This window comes from Cibotium barometz, chromosome 17 (genome assembly GCF_041138505.1).
Source record: "Cibotium barometz isolate CiBa-2024 chromosome 17, ASM4113850v1, whole genome shotgun sequence".
NCBI classification, from domain to species: Eukaryota; Viridiplantae; Streptophyta; class Polypodiopsida; order Cyatheales; family Cibotiaceae; genus Cibotium; species Cibotium barometz.
The window spans coordinates 48,229,363-48,256,453 of NC_141062.1; the positions used below are offsets into that span (position 1 = coordinate 48,229,363).

The 27,091-nt window shown below is 42.3% G+C and overlaps 1 protein-coding gene and 1 long non-coding RNA gene across 3 annotated transcripts in view; both read right to left on the reverse strand.

Annotated features, from left to right (window-relative positions):
• Nucleotides 1-17,597, reverse strand: part of LOC147630110 (uncharacterized) — a 55,693-nt gene extending 38,096 nt beyond the window's left edge. Inside the window, exons 1-8 of one of the 2 annotated variants that reach the window (XM_086811732.1) lie at nucleotides 17,389-17,597; nucleotides 16,661-17,189; nucleotides 15,633-16,510; nucleotides 4,249-4,335; nucleotides 3,891-4,000; nucleotides 3,733-3,783; nucleotides 3,169-3,340; nucleotides 2,749-3,072 (exon numbers count right to left, since the gene is read on the reverse strand). In XM_086811732.1, coding sequence (XP_086667858.1) covers nucleotides 2,749-3,072; nucleotides 3,169-3,340; nucleotides 3,733-3,783; nucleotides 3,891-4,000; nucleotides 4,249-4,335; nucleotides 15,633-16,241 — 1,353 coding nt within the window. In that variant the 5' untranslated portion in view covers nucleotides 16,242-16,510; nucleotides 16,661-17,189; nucleotides 17,389-17,597. Of the gene's footprint in view, nucleotides 1-2,748; nucleotides 3,073-3,168; nucleotides 3,341-3,732; nucleotides 3,784-3,890; nucleotides 4,001-4,248; nucleotides 4,336-15,632; nucleotides 16,511-16,660 lie in introns of both variants that reach the window. The other variant, XM_086811731.1, reaches the window with a different exon arrangement.
• Nucleotides 13,685-14,126, reverse strand: LOC147630112 (uncharacterized). The gene is made up of 3 exons (XR_015267787.1): nucleotides 13,994-14,126; nucleotides 13,851-13,905; nucleotides 13,685-13,762 (listed from the first exon to the last, which is right to left on the reverse strand). It is a non-coding gene; the product is annotated as an uncharacterized LOC147630112 (long non-coding RNA).
• Nucleotides 17,598-27,091: the final 9,494 nt, after the last annotated feature.

Consider the following 27,091-nt stretch of genomic DNA (forward strand, 5'->3'; position numbering starts at 1 on the left):
GTTCCTGGATAATATTTTGATATATAGTCGTACTCTTGAGAATCATGTCAGACACCTCACGATTGTCTTATCTATTTTAAGACAGAACCGACTATATGCTAAATTAAGTAAATGTGAGTTCTTTATGACCGACATCATTTACTTGGGACACAAGATCACTCGAGATAGATTGAGCATTGACTATGACCGAGTTCAGAAGGTTCTGGACTGGCCTATACCGCGAACAGTGAAACAACTTCGTTCTTTTCTCGGTTTTGTTGTTTTTCTTCGGAAATCTGTACAGGAGTACTCTCAGCTCACACTACCGATGACCAACTTATTGAAAGGTCGTGGACGTAAGTCGAATCAGTCTATCACTTGGAATAACGATTTGGATATGGCCTTTCGACTTTTGAAAGATGAAGTCAAGGAAGCACCTATCCTAGCATTACCTGATCCTAGTCGGCCTTATGTTCTTGAAACTGATGCCAGTGACTATGCTATCGGGGCTGCTTTATTTCAAGATGGTAGACCGGTTGCTTTTGAAAGTAAAAAGCTAGACGACACTCAATCTCGTTGGCCAACCCTTGAGAAGGATCTTTACGCTGTGATTCATGCTCTCAAGGTTTGGAGACATTATTTATATGGCTCCAAGTTTGTGGTATTGACTGATCATTAGTCAATCAAGTATGTGTGTGATACGGATGATTTGAGAGGCAGGAAAGCTCGTTGGACAGAGTTAATGCAAGATTTTGATTTTGAGATCCGTTATCGGAAAGGGTCCATGAATAGTGTTGCAGATGCGCTTAGTCAAATTAGAGAGGTGAATACTTTGTCGTTTACCGAGATTTTTACTGACTTATTTCAGTCATTGAGAGGGCTTTGCAGGACTGATAGTTATTTTGGTCCATTTTGGCAGAAGATCCAGGACGGGAGCTCATTGATTGACCAAGACTCAATGACTAAGCAATCTACTATTCAGGCTGTAGGAGACCAGTGGATGATTCGGAATGGTTTACTATTCCGTAATGACAAAATTTGTGTACCACAGATCTCGGACATTAGGTCCAAGATTCTTAAGGAGTGTCAAGACGCCTCTTCTGCTCGACACCCTGGGGTACACAGGACACTATCGTTAGTGAAACACACTTTTTGTTGGCCAAAGATGAAAGGGTATGTGGAAGATTTTGTTCTCAAGTGTCAAATTTGTCAGGCAAATAAAGCTGAACGCTTTAGACAGGCTGGGTTGTTGCATTCTTTGCAAATCCCAGGTAATAAATGGGAAAGTATTTCCATGGATTTTATTACCGGATTGCCAAGAACACATCAAGGCCACGATTCTATTTGGATTGTGGTTCATCGCTTGACAAAAATGGCTAGATTTTTACCGACCCGGAAGACTATTACAGCTACGCAATTAGCACGGCAGTTTATCGAGCAATTGTTTAGACTGTACGGGTTACCGCAGGACATAGTCAGTTATAGGGACTCTAAGTTTACGAGTGATTTTTGGAAACTTGTTTTTGAGAAGTTGGAAACAACTTTGAATTTGAGTTCCTCAGATCATCCTCAATCCGATGGCCAGACTGAAAGAGTGAATCAGATTTTGGAGGATATGCTTCGAGCATATGTATCCAAAAGACAGAGTTCATGGGAGGATTATCTTCCTATGTTAGAATTTGCATATAACACTACTAAGCATATGAGTACAGGATTTAGTCCTTTCATACTAGATCACCTGTTAGAGTAGGATTCTAAGGACTTCAGCATGATGCAGCACGTAATTTTTTGCAAGATATGCAAGAAATGTTACAAGTTACAAAGGAATCTATTAGAAGTGCTCAAGATCAAGACAGGTTTTATTCTAATAGACATCGTTCACCCAGAGAGTTCTCTGAAGGAACGATGGTGTATTTGCGAGTTCCGAAAGATTCCAAGACTTTACGGACAGGTCGATCTCCGAAATTATCTCCTAGATACTGTGGACCATTTCGTGTTACACGACAGATTGGTTCAGTTGCATATGAATTGGTTCAGTTGCATATGATTTGGATTTGCCTTCTCATGTGAAAGTTCAACCTGTATTTCATGTCAGTAGACTTAAGGAAGTACTGGGTGAAGCAGATCAGTTAGTTACTCCTCAAGAAATTATAGATGTCGAGGACATGACATTTGTTCCGCACGAACCTGAAAAGATTCTTGGATTTCGTGAAAGAAGATTGCGTAATACGCTTATCACGGAATACAAGATCAAGTGTAAGGATCCTGTTGAGGAGGACGCTACATGGGAGACATTGACCCCCCCACTAGCTCAGTACTTTCATACTTTATTTCATGTTCATTTTGTCCTTTTTTTTCTAGACATCCAAAAGACATTGACAGTTGTACATTGATTTGTCTCATAGGTCGTGTTCGGCCTCTAGTAGACGTTAATACAGCTTTCTTTCTTTCTTTCTTTCTCTCTCTCTCAGGGCTGATGCTCCTCTCGTGTTCCATGTTCCTCATATTCCATGATGAGATTCCGTGGACAGTTTTGTATCACCCCAGTGAGATATCTTTGTTTTAATTTTCCGTTCCATGATGAGATATGCCATGGACATTATTGTATCACTTAGGCCTCATAGGCCCATTGGGTCTTTAGTAGACTCTCTCTCTCTCTCTCTCCGCGCGCGCATGCGTGCACACGTGTACGCATGTATGCAAGCCATTGCACTACACTAATGCTCCGCACAAACTTTTTTATACGAGATGGCACCCTTAGTGTCTTACCTGTACCACATGACCATAGCTGCTGGCTGGATTGCTGCCAACGAAAAGTAACTTTAATGCAGGGCCATCTTTTTTGTTCACTTGACTCAACTTATTCATTAACGGCAAAACTGATTGCATGATCATGGCATGCTCTCTCCAAACTCCCTTGTACATGAAGGGACTTCCAACAACAGTTAATGCAACATCCTCCAATCTGAGACCAAGAGCTTGCCGCAATTCATCTCTACCGTGTGATTTAACATAAGATTTTACATCCCAAGCATCCTTGGGAGATCCGGAAATGACAAGAAAATTTCCCGTATCCAGTAATGTGTGCATCATCTGCAAAATATGCCATGAAAATTAAAACCTTATTCAAAACTCCCTTCTCGTAGCTAGGCTTCTCAATGCTTTGAAAAGATGAATAAAATATCTTACTGCTGAGGTGTAGTCTGGAAAAACGACAACATTGGCACGTGCAAATGCTTGCTTCCATTCGAAGATCAAATGATTTAGCCCACTTCTTTCATAGAGGCTGAGGCGCTTGCCCAATGTATCTTCTAGTATGACCCAGATGACCACCACATTTTTGAAGGGCTCCTGCAAAAAGCTGTCATCTAAACAAATATCCATCACCACGTGATTTACAAAAGACAAAATTACACAGCAACAAGATATGACATGACAGCATTAGCGAGAGGCTAAGGCACTTTACAAACAGGGAGATCCCCTGTCCAAGACACCATGGTGTGCGGTCAAGATGGACCCACCAGCCTAGATAGAGGCATGTCTGTAAAAAGCCTCAGAAAGCTTTACTAAATACAGAGAAAACAGGATACATTAAGTAGTTTGTGAAAATCGTGTGCGCGATTGATTGAGTTTGATCTCCAGATGTCGTTATTTGCATATAAAAACAAAGAACTTCACAGTCAACATGGTGCAATTCTGAGTATGTTGTGTTATTGCATAGGTTTCTACATTAAAGATAAAGGAATAGCTCACCTCGTAAAAGCATGTTTGGCATCCAAGGAGCTTAAGATTACTCCTTCGAATCTATGTAGCAGAAGAAAAGTAAGTTAAATCCTAATCAACATTTCTTTACTTAAGGAAATGTGCTATTCTCAAAAAAAGGAAGATCATACCAATAGTAGGCATCTTACTTTGACCAATCAACGTATAGTCCCTCATTTGGATTTAGATGGAGCCGTTCCACACCTATGCCTTGCTCTTGCCAAATGCCTTGCATGGGTCCTCCTTCGAATGCAAATAGCTGCCAAATAAAAGCTTTATGATGGACATTAGCCACAGGGTCGGCAGGGGAAAGAAGGGGAGCGTGCAGGGGGGAGAGGGGGGGTGTGGCGGGGTTACTTATTTAGCCTCTAACAAGAAGAAAACGCCCTTTTGAAAGTTGAAACAACTAAACTAATGAATTCAGAACAAGCATGTTCATGAAGCTGATAACTTTGAGAAGTTAAATACATGTGTTTCTACAATATGGGATGCAAGTTGGCCACACACCTGAAGCTTGTAACCAAGGGCCTGGAATCCTTTTGCAACAGTAACAAGGTATAAGGACTCAGGCGTGCGGTAAAGGTTTGCACAAACCTGCAAAAGACTTCGTGAGTACTCTCTCTCTCTCTCTCTCTCTCTCTCTCTCTCTCTCTCTCTCTCTCTCTCTCTCTCTCTCTCTCTCTTCTTATTGGAGCTATGCCGACACAGGGAGGCACTTCTACGCAGCAGTGGACCCATGATCAGAGGACCAGTACAGAGACATTTGACCGACTATTTCAGTATTACTTTGCAGGTCACCACTCAACCCCCGACCCCCTTAGCATCTACACCGAGAACCGCCTCTCGAGGAGTGACACATGATCGGGCGCTACAGCTTAGTGGAGCCAGACATCCGAGGCCTAGAGGACACAGCAGGAGATCTCGTATGCACCGGAGGATACAGCTGATCATAGCCAGGCACCAGCAAAGGCCTACCAAGCACTTTACCTCAGATGAGATTGGCCTCATGTTACAGCGTCCCATGCGAGAGTTTCTCCAATGACATCCACACCCCCCCCCCCCCGCCGCAGGGATACTCTCACTCATCTGATTGTACCCCTCTTTATATTATCTTTCTTGTTCCACAGACAGCTTGTATCGGACCTTTGATTGTAACTTTTGTCTCATACGTCATTCTAGCCTTTTGAAGACGTTAATATGACATTTCATTTCTCTCTCTCTCTCTCTCTCTCTCTCTCTCTCTCTCTCCAAAGATAAAGGAGTGCCCCTCCATGAGCAATGTGGAGAACCTCTATACAGTCAGATGTCAAGGACCCACCTTGATCCCCACATTGTATCATTGTAGCATTGTACCACTGGCGCTTACAGGGCTATTGTTTTTTTTATCTCAGCTCTAGTTGGGTTTTTATCATGTTTTTTCCATGATTCTGTCCAGGAACTGCAGAGTTTAGGTGTTGTGTCCACTGGAAAGCCGGTACCGTCAAATCTGACCAGTTTGTAGTTGCTCCTGCCATGTGCCATGAGATTAGATGATGCAGGCAGGTCCACGATGAAGGGATAAGGAGAGTGTCAAGCCTGGCACACGTGAAGAGAGTCGCAGAGAATGACTCTTAGCACGGCATCAGAAACGTACGCAGCTAGAGGGTAGGAGTAGGTGTAGGCGCAAGGAGTGACGCGACAGAGATGTGAGGGAGCAGGGAAGGGGACGGTGTGGCAAGGAGTAATGGTAGAAGATGTGCGAAGCAAGTGGGTGCAGATAGAAGGGGGGAAAAGTGCGGAAACTAGGAGAAGTGGCGAAGCAAAAAAAAAAATATTTTTATTTTTTTAAAACCCATGGGCCGGAAAAAAGAGGTCTGCCAAGTAAGACACCAAACGGGAGGTCGCCCCGCTAGGGGGTCGAGTGGCTCAACCCAAACCTTCTCCCCCCAAGTCCGCCCAGCTGTGGCGCACCACCATGCCGACCGGCAGGGCTATCATGGGTTCTGTGGCCCGCCGAAGGGTGTGGCGACGGTGGCGCATTCGGGCAGAGCCGCATAGGCAAGGTGAGGTCCAACGGGAGAGAAAAGACGGCAACGATCGCACGAGTCGAAGCCATGCGGGGCAAAGGGAGCCGCCAACGAAACTTGCTCTAACACCACAATGTGGGCGAAGAGGGAGCTGGCTAGGGCATAACAAAGGAACTAAAGCTAGTCATGGCTACGCAGAGAGTAAGAGAAGAGAGTGAGATAACAATGCTTGAAGTACTGCTGGGAGACAAAGTATTGCACGTACAATGTTTTGGGTTTGATTGATTTAGTTTACAAAGTACAATGCTTTTTGTAGGTTTGTGGCTTTATCTTTTAACATAATCAAACTACACATATTGTGATGACATGGCAAGCTCATGGTCACCACAAACACAAACTTATCTAATCCACCCATAGGAGGTGGTTCATACACAAATACACACAAATGAGATTACAAGACATAAAACGGCTAAGGGGCCGTTCCCTTGACAAAAGTAAATACACATAAACATATAGGAGATGTTTCCATGCTAGGTGACTCTGCTCCGAAATCCCCAACAGTCATGATCGATAGCTCCTTCGTGCATCCAAGAATAACATTAGTTAGTCTTGGATAGATAGATACCAATCAGAAAGCCTCGACGAAGGAATTTCGTCAAGGCAGTTATTTCAACTACAACCCGAATGTGTCATAGCCGAGTGCTAGTGACCAGAGATGTGGCTACTTGTAGTTGCTTATTGTTAGCACATTCATCCCCAATTTCTGCCCATTTCTGGTGTCCTTTTGGTCCCTTTTGTATGGCCCTTGATTGTGGGCTGGCCACCCCTTTTTTCCATATTTTTCTGGCCTTTTTCTCAGCCTATTTGGTATTTTACCAGTCGGCCAGCTCTCCTCACCTATAAATAGGTGGGGCTGGCCTCTCCCTTTTCATTCAGTCTTGTACATATTTTGCTCCCTCACTTATGAGACTTCTTGTGTCTCTTGCTTGGGACTGTTTTGCTTCAGTATATTCAGCATAGTTGCTCCATATCTCTCTCTCTTGCACTCTCTATTCAGCACACTCTAGTGCCCCTTTGCTTCCGCTCTGTGCACTCTTTCATGGTATCATCGCTCCCGGTTCAGCGACTCCACTACTGCCCAGATTCAGCCCTATTTTCAGCCCCTTAACCTCTGCGTTTTTCTCAGATTTGCAGCCTTCTACTTGCTGCATTTTCTGGACAGCTTCTGCTGGTTGTTCTCCTTCAGTTTGGCTTCATTGCTTGCAGCCAGAAGGCAACTTTTTCATCAGCGTTTCACTTCTACTTGGAGTTTGAATCTAGGCAGCCTGTTTTTTCAGGACAGCAGCCCCTCCTCTTTGGCTGCGTTTTCCTCTCCGGTGGACATTCCCTTGCACAGAGGGGGATTGTGGTGGTTCGGGCTTTGGTGGCACCCTTGGTACCTGTGGAGGACACTTCTTCTTTTGAGATTGTGCGTTTTTTTGAGGAGAGCCCAAGCTACTGTCCTTGTTGATGCCTTTCCCTCTTGCACTCTCTTACAGCATATTCCCAAGCCCTGTGTGGCTGCCTTTCCTCTCTATATCAAAATCTGCATTTTTTGCTTCCCTCTTTTGGTGACCTCAAGGTTGGAGGTACAGCCGACAGAAGCTTTTGTGTTTTTTGCTACAGGAGGATTTTCGGGTGCTGTCCAGCCTCTTAGGACTGCATTTTGGTGGGAGGAAGGGCCCTATATCAGCGTTTTCTGATTTGGACAGTTTTATTTTATGAGGGTTGGTCCTATTGATTGGATCAATGATGACAGCTTCAGATTTGGCTCCCGTACCACTCTCGTTATTTCCTAGATGAGGCAGACAAGTTGGATGGTGGTAACTTTCAGTCATGGAAGTTGCAGGTTACTTCTATTCTCAGGGAGTATGGTTTGATGGAGTTTCTCTCGTACAAGAATCGGTGCTTGCCGGACCTTGCCTCTCCTCCTGAATTGTCAGGATTTGGTTCTTCAACACTTCATCTATGCTCCTGATGATGCTTCTACTTTCTATGTGTGGCAGTTGCATTGTGACCTGTATGGTGATGCCAGTAATCGGCAGATGATTTCTACTTCTGAGTGCTATGCAGCCAGTGATCTTATGGATACTTCTTTTGGAGATGTTCCTGCAACGAAGGATAGTGGGCCAGTTTTGCTCATTGCATCTGAGGAGGTTGTTTCTCCTGTTGCCTTGCCTTCAATTTCTATGCATACTTCTCCTTGCCAGGATGATATCTCTGGTAATGTTTTTGAGGAAGACAGTGGGCTATCTTTGCTCACAGCTTCTAAGGGGGATTTGTCTCCTATTGCTTCGCCTTTGACTCTTTCTTCGTTAACCAGTGAGTCGTGACCAGGATGTGTTGCTGGTCCCTTTGCCTTCTATGGAGGAGCCTGCTTCTACACCGTGTGATGCTATTGAGGAGGCTACTACTACTTCAGTCACCACTACTGTGAATGTTCCTCTTTCCCTTACTCTATGTGAGGATTCTAGATTGTGGTCAAGTGTGTCCGTGACCGTGCCTGGGGCACAGTGGTACTTCCAAGGCTTGAAGGATTGGGATTTGGATTTGGTTGGGCTTGTGGAGTCCCGACATCAGTTTTCAGAGGGGACAGTTGAGTTCTTATATATGGCGATGCCGATCTTCGAGGAGGGTGCTATTGTACAGCATTTGGCTACTCTTGGTAGAGAGTTGGAGCAGATGGACTCTATTTCTTTTGAGGGTATTTCTTCTGTGCACTCTTTCACTTATTACTTTCATGTACGATCATTGACCTTGCCTATTTTGAGTTTACCAACAATACCCCCCACCCCTTGGAGGATCATCCTCCCTTGGAACCGTTGTCCGAGTATGCCCCAAGTGGCACCCAACTCACAAGACTACCATTCCCCTTGGGTCTTGTGGAACACCACCAACCAACCTCTTGGGAACTTCTTCCATGTCCTGTGTTACTCTCCTTGGACTATGCACCTTCATATGGGACACCTTCGGTGTTTAGCCTTGCTGACCCTCATGATGAAACAATGTTGCTTGGTCACCAAAAGATCAAGACACGCGCGATGGTTTCATCCTTGCACGATGCACTAAGGGTGGGTGGGACATAGGCAGCAACAATATCTCAAAACCAGCCAGAAGCTCTGATACCAATGTCACAGTCCTTAGTCCCTAGCTCACGAGTGGTTCGAAACATAGAACCTATTGTTGGGAGGTGAGCTAGTCTACACCCCTCTACGAGGTTTCGTACTAATTTCGTGTGTCTTGTGTTCCAAGGATTAGTAGTAGCCAAGTACATAACACAGACCTCCATCAAAGATTTCTTTGGACAATAGCCATCGACTTTCATGACTGTCTCACAGCCGAGCACAGCACTGAGATAGGCTTACAGCTTGTCATACCATACTTGGACAACATGTCCAAGCCATACTGTCTTTGCAGTAATCCAATACCTTCATCTCAAACTTCGTCTAAGCAAGATCTTTACATCAAAGATCTCTGCATCATGATCCCCCGTAATGATCAGGTCATCTATATGCAGCCCTCAAAGCCTCATGCCCAACAATGCACTCAAGAAGCTCCCTTCTCTTCTCCGATGTAATTCACGTGCAAAATGGAACCTCGTGCCCAGACTCATGCATAAGGTGTTCTCTCACTTTGTTTGACCCACTCGTCCACCTATAGGGGCAAATCTTGCAAGACCATGGGCGTGAACCTCCTCCACTTCCAGGGCGGTTGGCATTAACCTCTTCCCACCATGACCAACCATCGGTTCTTCTAGCACCACCACGACGTGCGGAGCCAAAGGTTGCTTGTGAAGAAGACGCCATGAGAGAGGATGAAAGTTGAGAGAGAGAGAGAGAGAGAGAGAGAGCTTTTAAGGCTTAAGGCTTAAAAGTTAAGAGGCTAGAGCCTAGCGAAAAAAAAACGGGCGCAAAAAACCAGCGAAAAAAAACGTGTTGCCGTCCCGTTCTAGTCCCGTCCCCGACAACTGCTGCTCGTTCTGCTGTTCCCGAGACAGCATCCCCTTGTGACGCAGGTACCCGAGGCGTCCCCTCCGTCCCCATATCGTGTCGGAACACCTCGCCGATTCGAGACGGCGTTTCCGCGTCCCTGCCCTCCGTCCCCTGTTACTATGATTGTCACTCCATAGGAAGACCATGGGCGTGAACCTCCTCCACTTCCAGGGCGGTTGGCATTAACCTCTTCCCACCATGACCAACCATCGGTTCTTCTAGCACCACCACGACGTGCGGAGCCGAAGGTTGCTTGTGAAGAAGATGCCATGAGAGAGGATGAAAGTTGAGAGAGAGAGAGAGAGAGAGAGAGAGCTTTTAAGGCTTAAGGCTTAAAAGTTAAGAGGCTAGAGCCTAGCGAAAAAAAAACGGGCGCAAAAAACCAGCCGAAAAAAAAACGTGTCGCCGTCCCGTTCTAGTCCCGTCCCCGACAACTGCTGCTCGTTCTGTGTTCCCTAGACAGCATCCCCTTGTGACGCAGGTACCCGAGGCGTCCCCTCCGTCCCCATATCATGTCGGAACACCTCGCCGATTCGAGACGGCGTTTCTGCGTCCCTACCCTCCGTCCCCTGTTACTATGATTGTCACTCCATAGGAAGACCAAGACATACATTCTTATTTCTGTCGCGCCAATTTTGTGCCCGACAAGAACTTTCTGTACAAGTTTCACGAAAGGGGGGTTTCGTCCATTACATGTGCACATGCATTTATGACTACATATTGGAGGGGAAAAAAAAACTCGTACCGTACGATATCGTGCCGTACGAACCGTACCGTACGAACCCATTCGTACTGATACGAGAAACAACTATGCCTGATTGTACCTTGATGTACCAGATTGTACCTTGATGTACCTGATTGTACCCTATTGTACCAAGCCTGTAGTTGTTGTACCAAGACCTATACTTGATGTACCAAGCCTGAACTTGCTGTACGAAGATCTGTACTTATTATACTAGGTGTTCCTGACTGCATGGTGAAAGGAATACATCTCCATTGACTCCTGCTACAAGCTATTCCAAGTGCCTTGTATTTCTTATTTGTGTAAAACTAAAATTTGCTAAATTAAGTTCAAAGATTCGTTTAAGTTTTGTGCAAAGCAAGAACAAAGCATTTTATGCTAACCATACTCAAGAAACTTTCCTAGCGGGTTTGTTTTTCCCTGAGTGGTAGTGCTAACCGCATCCTCAAAATTCTGAGCGCCAGTGAAGGTTAGAAACACTAGGGAGTCCGGGAGCAAAGCTTACCTGGGAGAACCAGGCAATGTTCCTTCCACGATGTACCCCTTTGCCTGTGCTAGTACGGGCGTGCCTGTTGGTGCACGATCCCAGAAGACCAATGAAAGGCAGGTGTGCACCCAGTGAAGGTGGGACTGTGCCTGTGACTTGGGACTTCTTCGACTGTCCAGACTTCATCGACAAGTACCCAATTGTTTGAGTTGTATTCACTCCATGTGAGAAGAAATCTGGCCTATTGATCCGTGACACTTGTACATATAAATACTCCAAGAAATACAAATGTAGAGGAGAGGCCCTTTCCGGTCCTAGTGTTGGTGTCAAGTGTTATTGGTCATTTTCAGTTTTGATGTAACTAGAGGGCTATGGCTCATCATTCATTCATCATTGAGTCATTGAGAGCTTAAGAGCTAACTACCATTGAGTATCTCTAGGCAATTGTAAATAAGTCATGCATATGAATACATCATTAGGTTATTAAGAGGTCAAGAGCTGTGCTACCATTGAGCAAGGTCACCGCGAAACGTTTCACTATCAAAACGAAACAATGCTGAAGCGATTTATTTTGGAACAAAACTTTTCAACACCATGTAGGTGGACAATGAAACGCTGGACCGAAACGATCATATACATAAAATGTGAAGGTACTAGCCAATAGTTATAAGATGATATTAGCATATTTATCATCAGTAAACAAAGAAGACATACAAAAGAGAAGAGAAAAGAACAAATAGGATAAAAGAAGGAAAGAGAAAGAATTATACAAGCTAAAAAGCACAAAAAATCACAAAAGCTGGTTATAAGATGATATTAGCATATTTATCATCAATAAACAAAGAAGACATACAAAAGAGAAGAGAAAAGAACAAATAGGATAAAAGAAGGAAAGAGACAGAATTATACAAGCTAAAAAGCACAAAAAATCACAACCTTTTTCCCCACATGAAACGATATGGTTTCAATGTGCACATGAAACGTTTCAACACTGAAACGTGAAACGAATTTCAAAGCCACTGAAACAAGTTTCATGGTGACCATGCCATTGAGTATCTCTAGTCCATTGTAAATAAGTCATACATATGAATACTTCAGTAGGTTAGGTCATTTCTTTACCTATTGTGTATCTCGCATGAGGTAGAAGTATGGCATGGGTTCATGTCAAAACCCACGATCTCTCCGAGAGGGGAACCGGCAAAACGGCCATGAAACGCAAGGCAAAGCAACAAACCCTAACCCTAGAAAGCAAAGCGGAAGAAACATATATGGGTGCAGGCATACTCGCCACCCAACCATGACAGCCATGAGCGAGGCTCACAATCTTGGCCATCCCCACCGAGCCACGAGCCACGAGCATCATGCCCTCACGAGTGTCTTGCCACCGTCCTCCTCTGGTGTCCCATATCACGAGGGGTTGTCCCCCAAGGACAATGGCCTCCTACATGGTGGAGCTCACCACTCCACGTGCTCCACACTCCTGTGCTCCATCTGTTGGTGTGTGTGCCCAACTGGTACCCCTCCCCCCAATAAATAGGTAAGGAACGCCCAAAAAGCACACGTTATTAATAGCGGACCAAAAAGCACATGTCCGCCCACAACATATCACACTCTAGCTCGCCAATCTACCTACCCCTAGGGTGCACATGACAGTTCAAGACTCTGATTAAGCATTAATCTTCATATTTATCACGATAAACTAATCCTAAACCGCTTCCACAAAGCACCCATGCTTCAGTGGAGGCTCATAATGAGATCCCCAGCCCTTGTCTCAAACATCGTGCAGCAGCCCACACATTTTCTCTGTTCATAGCTAGGGAGACTTTCACTATGATCAACTATAAGCACAGTTATGGGAAACAAAAATGAAAGGGAAACAGAACTGAATTTTGGAGGGCAGAGAAATGGGGAAATGCCACACAGCCAAGGAGAGAACAGAAGAAAGGTACAGAGGAGAGTGAGAGGAAAGGAAGGAATTTGGGAGGAAACCTACAAGGGAGTTTTTTTTTTCTTTTGAGAAGGCTGCTGCGAAAAGAGCTAAGTCATTCGGAATTAGTATGACCGGAAATAGGGGTTGCACAAGTCTTGTTGGGAAACAGCCAAAATGGCAGAGGGGATAAACAGCCAAAAAGTTTATCACACACCATTTTGGAACTCGGAAATGGCTGAAACGGCGAAAACACAACCCAAGGCCCAGATCAGCTGAAACAAGAGCAAAAGGCAAGGCTGTGAAGCAGGAACAGCAGAGGTTTCGATGGAAAGGTGGGATTTCTTGATGAAAAATGTGGAATACTAAATCAGTGTTATTATCAATAATGATTCTAGCGAGGATCCTTGATGAAAGGCCTCTCAACACCTGTGACCCATCACAGAACCTGTGTATAGAATCAATAAAACAGCCACTCCTTGAAGTCCCCAACCAGCCACCACTAGATCTCTCACGCATATCCAGACCATCGGCAATCTCCTAATCACAATTTGTCACTGGAAACGTGAGAGATTCAATTCTTACACTCCATAGTGGGTGAAAATTTGAGGCCGGAATCTGAATGTCTGCATCAATAAATACATGTGTCCGGCAAAGAGCACATTCCATGATCCCTTTGTAACAAAGCTCTTTCAGGGTTGATTACCTGGAAGAAGGCCTTGGACTATAAGCTTGGACAGCAAGGGTCTACTTTCAGTATACCAGCACCATGTTTGGAAAGGATAATGGTCTCACAAGCCACCTTGGTCTTCGAATCTCAAGTGCCATCTGCGCCACATGATTAAAAAATGTACATCAGCTTTCTTAGCTGCTCGCGCAGCATGAGTGTGAAAACCAGCAGCAGGGTGTCATGTACCAGGCTGTTGTAAGAACCTCAATAACAACTATTACCCTCGAATCTCAAGTGCCATCTGCGCCACATGATTAAAAAATGTACATCAGCTCTCTTAGCTGCTCACGCAGCATGAGTGTGAAAACCAGCAGCAGGATGTCATGTACCAGGCTGTTGTAAGAACCTCACTGAACTCCAATCCAGCAGCTTCTTTTTTTTCTCAAATGGAATGCTGTCCACTCCTATCCTGCATCCCATGTCTCTCGTCCAAGTGCAATACGGAATCCAAAAACCCTTACATCGTGGGGCCTGAGTATCGGCAATCCAAAAGCCCGTAGATGTATGCCAATTAATCTAGCTCCAGCAATGTTGCACAAGGTGCTCATACCCTGAGACGCCAAAGATTCCTATGGAAAGCCTCAAGGAAAACAGTAAAACCATCTGCAAATTCAATGTCCATCAGCACCTGTTCTGACCTAATTGGCAAATCAAGACCAGAAATGTTCAAATCAATTGCTTTTATGAAAAAGCTCGTGGCCTCTGCGACAAAAAGGTGGATAAAGGAAGCAAGAGTGAAATCTAAATTTTAAATATGCTGAAATATGAAATTTCTAAATCTGAAATATGGTGAAGACTTGTGCAGGCTGCGTGAGATGTGACAGGTAGGTGTACCTTACCTAAAGGACTTTGATGTCCCTTTTTGGGTAGGCTTGAGGTTACAAACTTACCCTCTCCCCTCCCCACTCGAACAGCTTGGGCAGCTGTTTCCATAAACACCCATCACTAGAACAGAAACCCCGTTTCAGAAATGAACATAGCCGTTTCCCTTGCAAAACTTCTTGAGCAGCTGTTTCTGACCATTCAGCCGTTCCCTACCAGATTAGAAATGTTGATCTATCGTTCCTCAGGCTTGGGAACAGCTTTTCCTGTTACTATGGTTCCTTCATGTGGGTTCTGATTAAACGTCCCTCATTGGAGAACCACCATGTCTCCGAAACAGTACAGGCTGAGTTCTGGCATGAACCGGAAGGTCGCCCTTTTCTTTTGGCTCATTTCGCATGGTGATACCTGATACCCCTCCAGTGAGGATGAGTAGCCATAAATTCACCATGAGAAACTGATAAAGGACGTGGACTCCTACACATCATGATAGTAAAGGTAAACGTACTTAGCGTGAGCATTATCGCACCCAATATTTCATATGAAACCAACAGCAAAGACAAGATTGACAAAAAAATATTCATCTAGCACCCCTAGAAAGGCAATGTTTTCAAGCACATTTTCAGCGAATTCAAACAAAGTCCCTCCTGTTTGACTCAAGGGTCACGAGTCTAGCCAGCAACAATGTATGGAGCACATGTTTGAGCCACTCCACAACACTAGATTAAGCTCCATAGAGAAGTTGCAGGTCAAGAAACTCTCATGTCTTACTCACAGCAAACCCCCTTATCTTACTCACAGCAAACCTGCTATCCCACATCACTTCAATCTACCAGAGTTTGCAGCCCGCCTGCTCTACATGGATGCCTTACTCCAGCTGGTCACTTACATACAGTGCAGACGCAACCTTGAAAACACAAAAAAGGAAAAACAGTGGTTTCCATGGCTGGCTTTACCCTCATCCATGCATTTGGCTTCGCAGAGAATAACAATTGATGATATGCCAGGGCATAGAGATGGATGACAGCACAAGGCCTCTCCAAAGACAATGTAGGGTTGGGGGTTAAAAATTGAGTTACAATTAGGATTCGTTTAATATTGTAGGAATAGTTCATATGCAACAGTAACTTGAGCAAGATTTCATACCAGTGCAATATAAGGTGGCCGAAAAAAGCTTTGTTTGGACATTCGCATCCTTGCTGCACTATGCTTCTGTTGTAAAACACGCTCTTTAAGCTTCCAAGGGTCGAACCTCAATTTGTACTCTGATGAATACCTCTCAGGACCTTCTAGCTTGCCCCCAGTTTGAGTCGGTTTCACATACCCTAAGCTCAATGAGAGATCTGTCGGCTTCCATAGCATCATAACTGAGCCTTGAAGTAATGCTTCCGCTAGGAAGCAGCATACTACCACCGATATTAGTATGCTGTATATGCACGACCTGCCTTTCGCACTCCCATTTTCTCCATCGGACTTAATGGTTCTACATGGCACAGCCCTGCTGCTTCGTGTTGGAAGTTGCCCGATTCCTTTGTGTAACTCTATTCCATTTTCCTCCTTATCAAGAAGACCATTTACAGGATCCCCACCAATGCCATTCGGCCGACCAGCTGCAGGATATCGCTTAAACGGGTACCCATTGCCCCTTGCTGATGCCCCTGAATCGATCCACTTGGAGATTCCTCTGGATGTTACTGAGGGATACCCGTCTTCTAACGTTCCATCACTGCCATCTCGAGAACCTGCTGCTGTCATGATTCAACCACTCAAAGAATTCTTTCAAGCAGCCCTGGTCAGCAGAGCTCCATAATGATACTCCTCAACACAAGACTTCAGAACTTGAAAACCCTTATTATCCATGGAGACTTTTAGATAAGCCTACATCGAGAAGTAGCTGAAAACCATGGCCCTACAAAGCATAGGTGATGCCCATATGTCCATTGAGACCTAAAGCATCTATGATGCTCAAATATTTGTTCATAGAATTTTTTTATGGCATATGACGCCAACTTATGCCGGCATTCCTGCAAAAGAGCAGAAAGCAGCTAAGAAGACAAGAACCAAAACACTCGTGCAGATTCCACTTTTAAAGTATATAATAGTGCACTTATAGTAAAACAGAAGCAAAGCATTGCACAGACAATGAGCAAACGCAAAGCATCATAGTTGGGTACCTCTATATGGGATATTTCTCCGTCACAAAACAAATTGGTTTAGAGGAAGAAGAGAGTATGGAACCCGCTCTGAAAAAACCTTTGTAAAGCGAGCCGTTAGTGAGGATTTCTGCCGACAACTGTCTTGCTTGCTCAAGAGAAAACTTTTTGGGTGTAAAGACTTTGATCCGCAAAAAATTTGTTGTTCCGCCAAATCTAGCTGGAATCTTTACCCACTGCTCAATATCTTTACTTATGAAGGAAGCCACCTCCAGATGTAGTTTATCCTGTGATTGTGAGGCAACCCATTTCCGGATGTCGCTGTAAATCTCTAGTTGTAAAATCGCCTCCAGATGCAGCTGAAGATCTCCCGTTGTAAAGGAATCCACCTCGGGATGAACCTGCAGCCTGTGCTTTAAAAGAGCAACGATCCTCCAAATGTAGCTGAAATCTCTACGTGTGGCCAAAGTTTCTAACTATGGAAGAGCCCTTAAGCAGATCTTGACATGGGCTTGAGCATCCAAGGGCTTTGCAGATCGGAGTTTAAACCCTGTGGTACAGGCAAAAGGGGGTTAAACGCAAAATATCCAGCGGCATAGGTACCGGCGATAGGCGGTTAAGCAAGAATTCTGCCCAGTTAGACATGCAAAATCAAACGGATCACAGGTAGAACGACTTCTGGGAATGGATCTGTGGTGAACACTGCATATGCTTCATGGGCAGCACATAGAGGGGGGGAATCCAACTACCTGTCTTTACAGTGCGAGGGGCGGGGGGTTTCACGAGAGCTTGGCGGCCAACGGAGCCCAAGCTGCCCAACCGGAAATTCCACACGTGCCTGCTACTTCCGAGCCAAGCTCAAACAAATTCGCCACGTCTCATCAGCCACTGTCAACGCTTCGGCTCGTGAGAATGTGATGGTAGGTCGAATTTAAATGACAACGATAAATAGCTACTTAAGAAAACTCAACAACAAAAATTCGTTTGCTGGATGTTTCTTCTCTCTCTCTCTCTCTCTCTCTCTCTCTCTCTCACACGCACACACACACGTGCACACGCGCACACACGCACGCATCTTCTTCCTCCTCCTCTTCAATTTTGGAAAAAAAAATAGCATCCCTTGTTGTGAGGTGAGCAAGAGCAATTCCTCCACAAAATTTAATCGTTTCTTTAGAAGAAGACAAGGAAAGACATGATATGCACTATCCATTGCTTTTAGAAGGATCACAAGAGGGATATAAATGTAAGATGCTAAACAATTATAGCCATAAAGGAATAGCAAAACACTAGGTGAGAAGAGTTGAAGAAAAGTTTCTTTTGGAAGAATTGCTATCAAATGTGAAGGTAGGGAAAAACAATGGGGGGGAAAGCAAGTTGAAATAAAAAATTTCATGGCTCAATTCGTTGCCAACCATGATTTTCCACCAATGGAAATAGGCAAGATGGACATGATGAGGATCCTTCTTACATACAAAGACTAACAATGGTAGAGTGTGTAATGCAATTTATAGGCTGTCCTTTATATGAGAGAGAGAGAGAGAGAGAGTTGTAACCTACTCGATGTAGCTGCCTCTTTCTGAGAAGTGAATGTTTCAAATTCTCATGTAGCTTGGACATGCATAGAAGAGAGAGAGAGAGAGAGAGAGAGGTATTAACGTCGGTAGAATGCAACACGAGGGTATAGCTAGTCATGACTTGAACTCTGGTGGATCATGGCGTTTATAAGGCCCCTCGCACTAGCCAATCTGCCCCACTTGTGGGTGGCAAAAAGGTAGTGTGAGGGTCCTCTTTTATTACACACGCACACACACACTATGGGAGAGAGAGGTATTAACATCGATAGAATGCAACACGAGGGCATATACGACCAACGGTCGTGGGACTTGAACTCGGGTGGATCATGATGTTTATAAGGGCCCTCGCACTAGCTAATCTACCCCACTTGTGGTTGGGTGGCAAAAGGTAGAGAGAGAGAGAGAGAGAGAGAGAGAGAGAGAGAGAGAGAGAGGTTTCTCTTGCTCTGGTTATCCTACCCAATGAGAAGAGAAAGAAGATAGAGGGAAATCATATGCTCTCAAAAGTGCTTCTACTATGGCATAACAATCATCGTGCCGATGTGGCATCCAGCCATGGCGAGGCCCTCTTGAGCTCAAAGGTGGAAAACCTTCACTCCACCATCTATAGCATTTGAGAGGACCCTCCTCTTTGATTAAAAACAAGAACATAGACATTGAAAGTTGTTGGGTGCAGAGACAAAGAACCATGCAAGCATCCACCAATTTAGCAACACCATGGTAGATTTGGCTGAATCGATTGCTGAAAAACAAAGGTAATCCTCAAACATTACAAATGAAAGGTACTCCTCCAGCATTACAAGATAACTTTTCAGGTTTGAATAATATTTATCACAAATGCATTGAAACTAAGGCCATGGGTGAAGACTTAAAAGTGTGTTTGGTTATGCCACTTGTCATCGTGTTGGCCATCCGATCTTTTTTCGATCTAACGAGTGAGGTGCGCTTACGTGTTGTTGAGGTCAGGACCGGCAGACGCGCAGACCGGACGTTGACCGTGGAGAAAGAGCGGCTCACCTTCCAACCGTCGGCTCTCTTGCGCCCTCATGACCGTTGGATTTTCAACCTTTAAAAGAGATGTCTATTCTACTTCATGCCTACCACCGTACATGATCTATAACATTACAAACCACTAAAGAGATGCTTAGACTCTTCTCGTCCATCAATAACTAGTGTCCACGAAAAACTTAGGTTTAGTATCAGGTGAATGGCAAATTTTGAAAAATAACCTTCAAATTTCAAAACAATTCACAAAAACCTACAAATTTTACGGGATTTTAGTTATAATTTTGCTTAAAACCTTTAAAATTTAGGAAAAAACCTACAAAAAATTCAAGGTTGAAGGTTTTTAAAATGTTTTCTGCGAACACTGTCAATAACCCATGCCCTCTCCATGCCAGCAAGCCCACAAAAGAAATATATGCTTCATGCCAAGTAGGCCTCTGTCAATTACCCGTGCCATCAAGGCGTGACGACGATAACCCATGGCAACAAGGAGTAATCATCGTGAGTGCCCACAATGAGTAGTCATCATCATTGTTACAGTTTATGACCTACTACATTACAAAACACAAAAGAGTTGATTAGACTCTTCTCGTCCATGCCTTTGTCAATAACCCATGCCCACCATAAGGAGCAATGAGAAAGGCACTACATGCCAACAAGCATTGTCTACAAAAGAAAAATCTACTTCATGCCACGCAGGCCTCTGTCAATTACCTATGCCAACAAGACGTGACGACGATAACCCATGGCAACAAGGAGTAATCATCGTGAGTGCCCACAATGAGTAGTCATCATCATTGTTACACTTTATGACCTACTACATTACAAATCACAAAAGAGTTGATTAGACTCTTCTCGTCCATGCCTTTGTCAATAGCCCATGCCCACCATAAGGAGCAATGAGAAAGCACTACATGCCAACAAGCATTGTCTATAAAAGAAAGTTCATACTAAGGTTTGGACCTTATCCCTAGCCCCACCACCTCCACTACCCCCTATCCATGATTTTGTGATTTCATGCTGAAAAAAGACTTGATCAAAAAAACTTTTACAAGCAAGTTTTCTAGCCCTTGCAAATAAAATGAAATTCACGAATGAGGGGCACTTATGACGAGGGGATGGAGAAAAAAAAGGGCATGTGACTACAAAGTTGTTAGGTCCTTCCCTTGATGGTGGTGCCATGGCTAAGGCACTATGGAGAAGTGGATGTCTTATGATGGTGACAATCAACTCACTTGTATTTTTGTTTTTGATCATCATCATCAATTTGCACAACCAAATCCAATGTAGCTACCAAGACCTTTTTTGAGGAAGCGGCAAATGCTAAAGCCCTTTTGTGTGACAATATTGGTTTCTCCTATCACCAAATAAATAGTAGTGGATCTCGTGTTAAACATTAAATTGGATGCTACAGCATGCCATGCTATAGAGCTAGAGTAGCATTGTAGTGAGCAAGCATAACCATGCTAGAAGGGTTTGGAGGTTGTTTTGTTGCAAAGCGAGGAAGCATTTGAGTGCCTGCAAGCATTACCTTAAAAGAAGATGCTCTCATGACTTCTACATCACAACATACTAAGCAATAGAGGACCATGATAAGCCAACTTAAGAACATGTACGTTTCTTTCTTCTCATTTTTTTTTCAATGCCATAAATGTTATAAACTAATCCCAACCATTATTAGTCATTGCTAATCGATCTAAATCAACCGTCATTACACAAATCATCACCTTCAAAATCCAAAGGGAAGGGTTCATTCCCGGATTTGGAGAGAAAGCATGCCAACTAAGATTTATTATAATCACCCAATGTATCTTCATTTATTTATACCGATTGTTTTTTGTCTCATATGTGCATGTATCTCAAGATATGGAGAAGTATATTGAAAGAGCAAAAATAAGAAGCATGATCTTTACAAGGATTGGCCAATTTACAATATTGTTGCTACATTTACAAAGGTATACAACAACTTTGTAAGGTTTATCATAACACCTTTGTAGGGTCTACATATACTCTATTATAGTGCAAAGTATTCATAGTTTGTGGACTATGGAAAAAAATCTAAATACTCATATATATTTTCTTACTTTTAATACATTATCTTTTTTGAGATCACCAAGGGTTATTTAGCATGTTATTTCATTTAACACGTCACTTTTAGCTGTAATGTGCAAGGGTAAACCTGTAACATTGTCATTGGGATTTAGACCCCTAACTATTACTACAAAAAGGTACCCTTGTAATAGTTAGGGTACCTTATATACATAGTTTGAGGGAGATCTGATGAAGTGACCCATTCGGCATCTCAACCGTCCTTGAACTCTTTATAATGTGGTAGGATTCTATGTAATGTTGGTTAAGAGGGAGATGTATGTGAGGCCGATGTTATTGAGGTAAGGGGCAACTTTGGGTAAATGGAACAAGTCGTGACATTCTACCCAATGGATAGGTGACCCTAAAAAGGTTGCCAAGGGGGGTTTTGACTTGGGCATGGAGTAGGCAACCTCGAACAGTGCGAAGTATTTCAAAGTTGAGGGAGAAAAAGTCATCCTGAATGGTGAGGGACATTATGTGAAAGGATACGGAAGATCTAGATTGGATATTTCTAGAAGCTACTATAAATCTCGCTGAACAATAAGTCAAAAACTTTAAACTATGACTCAAAGGAGTTTACACTTGGAGAAGTGAAACTATGAATGGTATTGGATGCACACAAGATTTGGTATGAGGCCTCAATTATTCAATGCCAATAATCTTACCAATTCTCAACTCATTCTAACAAACCAGTGGCACAACCCGCTTAATAAGACTATAAGGTCAATTAGGTAATTAATATATATTAAAGCTTAATCGATGGCCTTAAATTACCTTTCATTTTTTGATTCATTTTTTCCCATTTTGGCTAATTTTTCTATTTTTTTTCATTTTTTGTTATTTTTCAAATTTTCCTATCTTTATAAGCTATTTTTACATGAAAAGTGAGTTTATTATTAAAAACTCACTCAAAAATAGCCATAAACAAATCGATTTATTGAACTCCTCGTACTTATGCATAGCTAAGTTATTTTCACAAATTTACACCAAAATTAAACACTAAACCACACCCAATTCACACAAAACATTTTGAGCAATGTGTGGATCCTTGAATGCTATTTTTTTGATGAAATTCAACTATGAAACAAATTGATTTGTTTCTCTCCTTCCCAAAGCCCCAAATATTGGCTTTGATTGTACTTCTACACCTGTTTTAATAGCCTGGTAAGCCGGTTAGTTGGATGTTTGCTCTCTTTTTGTTTATTTTTCACATAAATACTATTTTTGAGAATTTTTAAACATAATTACTATTTTTGAGAAATTTTTAGAATAAATACTATTTTTGCTCTCTTTTTGCATAGTTTTCACATAAATACTATTTTGATAATGTGTAATCATAAAGCATGGATTGAGTTTAAAATTAATTTATTTTCATGTCTCATTGTTGATTTTTAAAGATCAAATTTAAGCTCCTTTTATCTCAATTTTCACTATTTTGTGTGAATTTTTGCTTTAAAAACATTTTTGCCCAAAAATAACCCTAAAACATTAATTACCATTTAGTTTCTTAAATCATGGTTGGTCATGCTTCATCTATGCTCTTTAAGCTTGTTTATGATTAAAAATTAAATCTAAAGTAGGTAGAGGGAGGTTCAGCCAAATTTTTTCAGTTACCTCTGTCTAGCCATTTCACTTGATTTTTAAAACCTCGGTAGTAGTAAAGCGAATTCACATAAAATTTTATATGAAGAATCGGACTGACTTCTCCAACACTCTTGCCAAATCCTATTCCCTTATGTTTGCCTGTTTTTTTCTTTCACTAAAAAAGCATGCACTTTTCTATGGAATGGATGTCTTGACAACCCAGCTAATCACAATTCAAACATGGACCCATAATTATGTTATTTTTTGTGACTTAAATGGGCATATAGAGCTTCTCTAAATTCGATACTCTTTAACTAACCCTACACTAGGTAGCTTAAAAAAATATAGAAACCCTGCTTTACGAAGATCCGCAATACTTCGCAACTTTTGTGTCCACTCAGTATTCCATATGGGGTTGTTGAGAGACCTAAAAAATCTGGCGAGGTAGACTGGTAGTGTACACTTGATTGGTAGGATGAGATAATCTTGCTACATCACTTGGGGATCCCTGGTATAGGTAGGCTAGACAATTAGATTCTCAAGTTATGTACGAGGGAGAAGATTTGGACATGGCCATTTTGATCTAGTCCCTAAACTTATCACCCTAGATGCACTCCTCTAAACTTAGAATTAAATTGAGCAAATCTTGGATGTTGATTGTGGCTTTCCAAATATTTCTTGTTTTGCACATCTACAAAAAGGCAATATTTGAACAATCATTATAAATCAAAATCCATCTAGACACCCAAGATTTTAGATTTGAAAAATCCATTGGTTATTTTTAGCACTTACTATTTTTGGACATTATGAGCCAGTAAGACTTCATTAATGTATGACTTCACACTTGGATTAGTACTCAAACACTGTCTCTACGCTTCTACTTTGTCCTCTACACACATTTGTGGAAGAGTGTGTAATGTCTAGGTAGGGGGAGGGTATCCTCTGTAAATCTATAGCTTTTAGGAATTTTGACCACCTTGAACAAGGAAAGTAAAGGGCCAAAACTCGCCACACAGAAGTGGGAAAGTACTCAAAATTTTCACTGGACTTCTCAGGTATTGGGTAGAAGCCTTTAATACACTGCATCTCACTATTGCACCATTCACTAAAATTGGAAGCCGTGGGGTAATATATATTGGTGAGTGTAGAAATCATGTTGTGAAGGACTCAAGTAAGCTCGACTGCAAGCTTGAGGGTAACCCCAAAGAAAAGGAGACAAGAATTCCTTGATCCATTAGTCTTGGATGATGAAGGTTATACGACCAAACATAATTATTCAAAGACTTGGTTAGGAGATGTTAGTGATAATGGGAAAGGATCCAAGCACGGCAACTAAATTATGGAGCAGATAAAAAAATGTGGGTGTTCGTGTACCATGCACCAATCTATTACTCTATTCATTAGGAGCCAGGAGTACTAGAAAAGCTGCAGAGCAGCAGGTAACAGGATTGGGCCACCTTGCAAATTCTTGGATTGTAGATTATGATCCCAAAAAATTCATAGATTTTATCAACTTCTCTGACCCAGATCTCGAAATGGGATTAGTGGAGTTGCAAGATCACACAGTGGAGTTAGCTGTAAATAAGAAATTGATCATTGAAGTCCTCCAACTACCTTCAACATTAAAATATACCAAAATTACCATGGAACAATTGGATTTAAGTAGGTATGTGAAGAATTGGCAACGATCTAATGTAGGTATACCTTTTGATAGCAGCACTGTTGCAAGTAGTCATGAGCACTTATTAATGTATACTAATGCAAGTCAAATACACATACATGCATAATAGAGTAAATCCTAGACAATTATACATGGTAGCAATCAAAAAAGAGGATGACTCAGCTTTTCTTATTCACTGAGATTTGAATTCTTACTATAAGGAGCAAAGGAACATAGTGGCAAACCCCCATGTCTTACACCATATTCTTCCTTATGGAGCAACGAAAACACTCATGGAAAGAGGTGTATAATTGATGCTACCCCTTGCACAAGAAACAATGACACAAAGTGTATAAATTCAGCCTTCTAATTTGGTGTCCTCTTTGTAAATGGATAATCTTTCAAGTAGGGGGATCATCAACATGAGAAGGAGTTAAGGGAGAGTACCAATAGGAATAAAGGCAAAAAAAAAAATGTTAAGACTTAGGCAATGGTTAAAGATCCAAAAACCTTCACATGGAGTTAGAGAACTAGATACTGTTATGCCAATAAACTTGTAGATTAGTGAAACAAAACCCTTGGAAAGACCATTGAAAAGATCAAGAATGATTAAGGAAGAAGAGGACCCGATTGTAGGCAAGGAAAGGAACAGGTTGTGTCTTTACTTAGACTTGAAGTGGAGGGTGAACAAGAGAGCCCAGGAAACAAATTGCTCAAACTTACAAGATCATTGGTACAAATTGTAGAGCACTTCTACAAATAGAAAGCTGATGACAGACAAAGGATCTTGCAGTAGCATGAAGAGTAGATTAAGAAACTCAAGTCTGGCCTGGAGTGATGCAAAAAGATAAGTGTTGAATAGGTATGTGAAAGAGACACAATACGAGAAGAGTTGGCAAGGGTAGTAAGTGATAGGAACTGGATCTTGGAGAAACTAGCCTAATACAAAAAGAATTAAAAGATAAGAATTTGAAGTTAGAGAAAGAATCCCCAAAGGTGACATAGTTGTCATCACACTGTGATGAAATGGAAAAGAAACTTCAAGAGACTAAGGAAAACTTCATAATATAGCCTCAAAAACCGACTTCTCTAAAGTTGGAGGAAGCAAAGAAGGAAAGTCAAAAGTTCAAAGCTTAAGCCAAGGAGAGGACCACATAATTGGAATCAACATAACGAAAGCTTATAATACTTGATGCGAGGGAATCTCTTCTAGGGGTACTAGTCACAGGTACTCTATTCGAAACAATTACTAACCATGCTAATCAATTAGTCACATTAGTTGTAGCCCTTAATCCCCCCCTCAAACTCAGTCATTTTTTACTTTCACTTTGTTTCTCTCTATAGAAATAGATTTTGATTCACCTATGGCGCATAAAGATAGAATGAATGACTCAAAACATGTCTAGACATAACACTTCTACACTAGTGATTTCCATTTTCCATAATGATAGCTCATGTGCTGACATTTTTTTGATCCCAATTCATCCCATAGTACTTAACCTCATAGCGCGGGTTAGAATCCTCTTGCACTCACAATAATTCCTTGAAGATGAAGAGCTCATTTCTTTAGGTTTGCAATAAAATCTAGTCTTTGAATCCCAGTGTCCTAGGGAGCACATATCACATAGCTTGACTTGGATGAGGATCTACAGACGTTGTGAGGCTAGGAATTGTTATCATCATCTTAAAGCCAAACAAAGTACCTCTTATAGGAATTTGGAAATTGTATAAACTGCTATGTGCACAGTTTAGCGAGAAACATGGGGAAGATAGTTTAATCATATTCATGTTCATCTTAATTACCCATGCCTAGAGACATATGAGGAGATCCAAAGGTAGTTTAGTCATATTCATCTTAATTACCCTTGCTCAGGGACATATGAAGAGATCTAACTAGAGGAGTCAATTCAAACATATTTGTAGGATAAATCTTAGGACTCTGATGTGGATAAGGAAGTAAAAAGCATATGGAAAAATTAACCTACCCTTACAAATCTTCTTTACCCTAAAACTTGTAAAACCAAGGCTCACACACAGGTCATCACATGAAAGGGAAAAGCTAGTTGAGGGTGAGGATTCCCTGCTAAATGAAAATGTTCACATTGAGTCATAGGAAGTACTGATTGCATAGCAGATAGAACAAAGAAAGCAATGGCTACATGATGTTTGGTGGGCAATCTAGGAATTAGAGTAACTTTGGAGGCTATAGGTGAATGTAAAAGGGAACCATAGTGGGACCTCACCTACAGAAGAAGAATCCATGAATGTCACTATTTCCTTAATTCGAGAATTCCAAGTTCAGACCACAAAGATAGCTTAAGAAATATTCAATCTCGCAAATTCTAGATGCGCGAGAGGGTTTCAATTAAGAGAGAGAAATGTGGCACAATAGACAGAAAGTGATAAAGCTAAAGAAACTAAAAGCCTAGAGCATTCATTAGAGATGCTTAGGGAGAAACCTGAAGTGCTTGGAACATTGGATTGGAAGAAAACTATTTCTTGACAACAATCCCAGTAGCACCTAAAAATGTGCACACT